Source organism: Notothenia coriiceps, unplaced genomic scaffold (genome assembly GCF_000735185.1).
Source record: "Notothenia coriiceps isolate Sejong01 unplaced genomic scaffold, NC01 NC01_scaffold00035477, whole genome shotgun sequence".
NCBI lineage: Eukaryota > Metazoa > Chordata > Actinopteri > Perciformes > Nototheniidae > Notothenia > Notothenia coriiceps.
Genome location: NW_011368178.1, coordinates 1 through 2,821, shown reverse-complemented (window position 1 = coordinate 2,821; position 2,821 = coordinate 1). Strand labels below are relative to the sequence as shown.

General features: G+C 44.4%; 1 protein-coding gene across 3 annotated transcripts; it reads left to right on the top strand.

Annotated features, from left to right (window-relative positions):
* Nucleotides 1-1,283: 1,283 nt before the first annotated feature.
* On the top strand, nucleotides 1,284-2,303 carry mllt11 (MLLT11 transcription factor 7 cofactor). Of its 3 annotated transcripts, none has more exons than XM_010791454.1 (2): nucleotides 1,284-1,438; nucleotides 1,970-2,303. In XM_010791454.1, the coding sequence occupies exons 1-2, from the start codon at nucleotides 1,298-1,300 to the stop codon at nucleotides 2,054-2,056; spliced, it is 228 nt and encodes a 75-aa protein (XP_010789756.1). In that variant the 5' UTR covers nucleotides 1,284-1,297; the 3' UTR covers nucleotides 2,057-2,303. The 3 variants fall into 3 exon arrangements, with proteins under 3 accessions (XP_010789756.1, XP_010789755.1, XP_010789754.1); XM_010791453.1 differs by having other exon boundaries at nucleotides 1,284-1,459; XM_010791452.1 differs by having other exon boundaries at nucleotides 1,284-1,480.
* The last annotated feature ends 518 nt before the right edge of the window (nucleotides 2,304-2,821 follow it).

Genomic DNA, 2,821 nt, shown 5'->3' with positions numbered 1-2,821 from the left:
ATTTCTCAATAGCGAGGATGCTGGCTTGGTAGTCGCGTACTTCCAAGTCACTTCCTTCAGAAACGAAGCAAGTATACTTCCAAGCCACGGCTTCGGAAAACGAAGAAGAATGGAACAGGCTAACAAGTGTGCCACTCTCTCTAACGGTTTCAACATAAACTGTACCGAAAATAAATCCCTCACGATGTCTATCTAATTATGAACTTGCTTTACTTTCACGAAACTCATTTTTGGTGATAACAAATGCAAAGAAGTCACATATTTACCAACACATGTTCTACGCCACTACATACTTACATTTAAATGTCCGTGCGCAAAGCATTGGGGGATTTGAAGGACGAGAAGTCTACCCATGTGCAGCCTCGAAGTTTCCCCCAAACCAAGGACGCGGCCTCGGTGGAATTCCAAGTATGCTGGAGATTGGAACGGTCCTGCTGCGCCACTTGATGACGTAGCATCCTTGAAATATTGGCTTGGAAGCCAGTTTCCTCGAGATTGAGAAACGGCCAGAGAATCAGCACTTTGGAAACAGGGCTGAAACAGAGGGGATTATGGGTAATGCTGCAATGATCTGTTTGGTGTTTCAGCCAATCAGAGACAGGCTCTGGATATATCTGAGACCTGTGATATATTGATGAAGAGCAGGATGATAGGGGACCTTTAAGAACATATTCTTTACGTTTGATAAATGTCTTTCAGTCTGAAGGGACAGCCCATAATAATAATGATGAGATCTCTGCAGGTGTTTACCTGTAAACAGCTTGTTGTTTTTGAAGCTAGAGACTAAAAATAAAACCAAAACGAGTTTTAAATAACCCAACAGCATCGTCAGTCTTCAGGTTTCACAACGTCTGAAACTCTAACCCTCCTCTCGGAAACTCTATTTCAGACCCAGAACCCATTTAAACCCTCCTCCCCCTTCAGTCACACAGTGACATCACTACGGAGCACTAGCGCTCCTATTGGCTAGAGCTCCAACACATTGTACGTGATCGTAGGATAAGGGGCGGGACATCCCTAAGCTGTTTAACCAATCACAACAGAGCCGTCAAGCTCTCATGAATAAATGATCTTTTACATGAGATAGGATCAGAAGAACTTTATTGATCCCGATTTGTGAAATGTTTGCGTTGCAGCATAAAAGACAAGGCACTAGACAAAAACAATTACAATACGAGAAATAAACAATCCAAAATGTAAACATCTCAAAATAGAATTTAAAACTGCATTAAAAAGTAGAACATACCCTGACCCCTCTGACCCTGACCCCTCTGACTCTGACCCCCAGACCGACACCATGCAGAAGTCTAAGAGCGAGTATGAGTCCTTCGTCTTCTGGAAGGCGCTGCTGCCAGAGATCGACCTATCAGAGCTCTCGGATCTGAGCGGGGGGGCGGAGCTAGCTGGGAGCGCCGCTGGGAAGGAGAGGAAACAGGAAGTGAGGAAACGGGAAGAGGAAGTGAGGAAACAGGAAGTGGAAGTGAGGGGACTTTACGTTCTGCTCCTGGTTCTCTCATATCTGCTATTAACACTTAGAGAGGAGTACTCTGAGTACTCTGAGTTGTGTATGTTTTAAAGAACCTGCTTCATCCCTTTTATTGTGGTGGGGTGATTAGATAATAAGATAAACTTTATTGATCACAATCTTTGACATGTGATCACCACAGCAGCATCGATTAGACATTACACATGAAGGAGAAGTAAATACAAACAAAGTGATATATAAGAGCAGGAGAAGACAAACAAAATACACAGTGAATATATACATATACATAACGAAGGATATGATGAGGGAGTCTGACCTGTGCTTCATCCCTTTATTGTGGCGGGGTGTCTGACCTGTGCTTCATCCCTTTATTGTGGCGGGGAATCTGACCTGTGCTTCATCCCTTTATTGTTGCGGGGTGTCTGACCTGTGCTTCATCCCTTTATTGTAGCGGGGTGTCTGACCTGTGCTTCCTGTCCGCAGGGCGAGATGAAGGAGTTTTCCTCCTTTACTTACTGGAGAGCTCCGATCGGAGACGTGGACTCGCTGCTGGCCGACCTGCTGCTCTGAGACAGGAAGTCACCACAATAAGAGCCTGCTCTCTTAAACAGGAAGTCACCACAATAAGAGTGTGGAGAAACCAGAGCCTGCTCCCTTATCCCAATCATCAGATCTTATATTCCAGATTATCCGTCTCTCTTTGGGCTTCACTCACGATGATTATCCACCGCCTCACGACAAACTAAAGTCAGTCCTTTTCATAAAACCAGGCTCAACCAATCAGAACACTCACGATACAAACATGTGATAATGTTACCAACAGTGCAGTGTTTATTTTGTTAGTTAAAGATGTCTAAAATCCGACTGTACTGACCCTCAACATATCAGAAACACTGATTCACGTTTAGACTAAATCAGTGAGGAGAGAGCGACTGCGTTCACACGCGCGTATAGCATCCTGCTTCTGATCTGGATCTATAGTCACATCGCTCCTGACCACCTGGGAACGTGGAGTCTCTTGGTTGTTAAAATGATGTAGGGTGAGTTGCCTTAATGTGGGACACTTGTTTGAAGGTTGCTCCACCCTCATCTGTGATTGGACAGTTGAGAAGTCATGTGATTTTGATTGCATGACCTCACAGCTTGTGTTAACCCATAGTTTCATTGACTCATGTGTTTGAGGAAGACCTTCACCCATTGGAGCTTAGGTGTCCGATTAGGGAGTGTCCCACATTAGGGAGTGTCCCACATTAGGGCAACTCACCCGACTGCAGTAAAGGTATATTTAATCTCTAAGGAGAGGCATGTGTTCTGAATGTAAACATGATAATACTT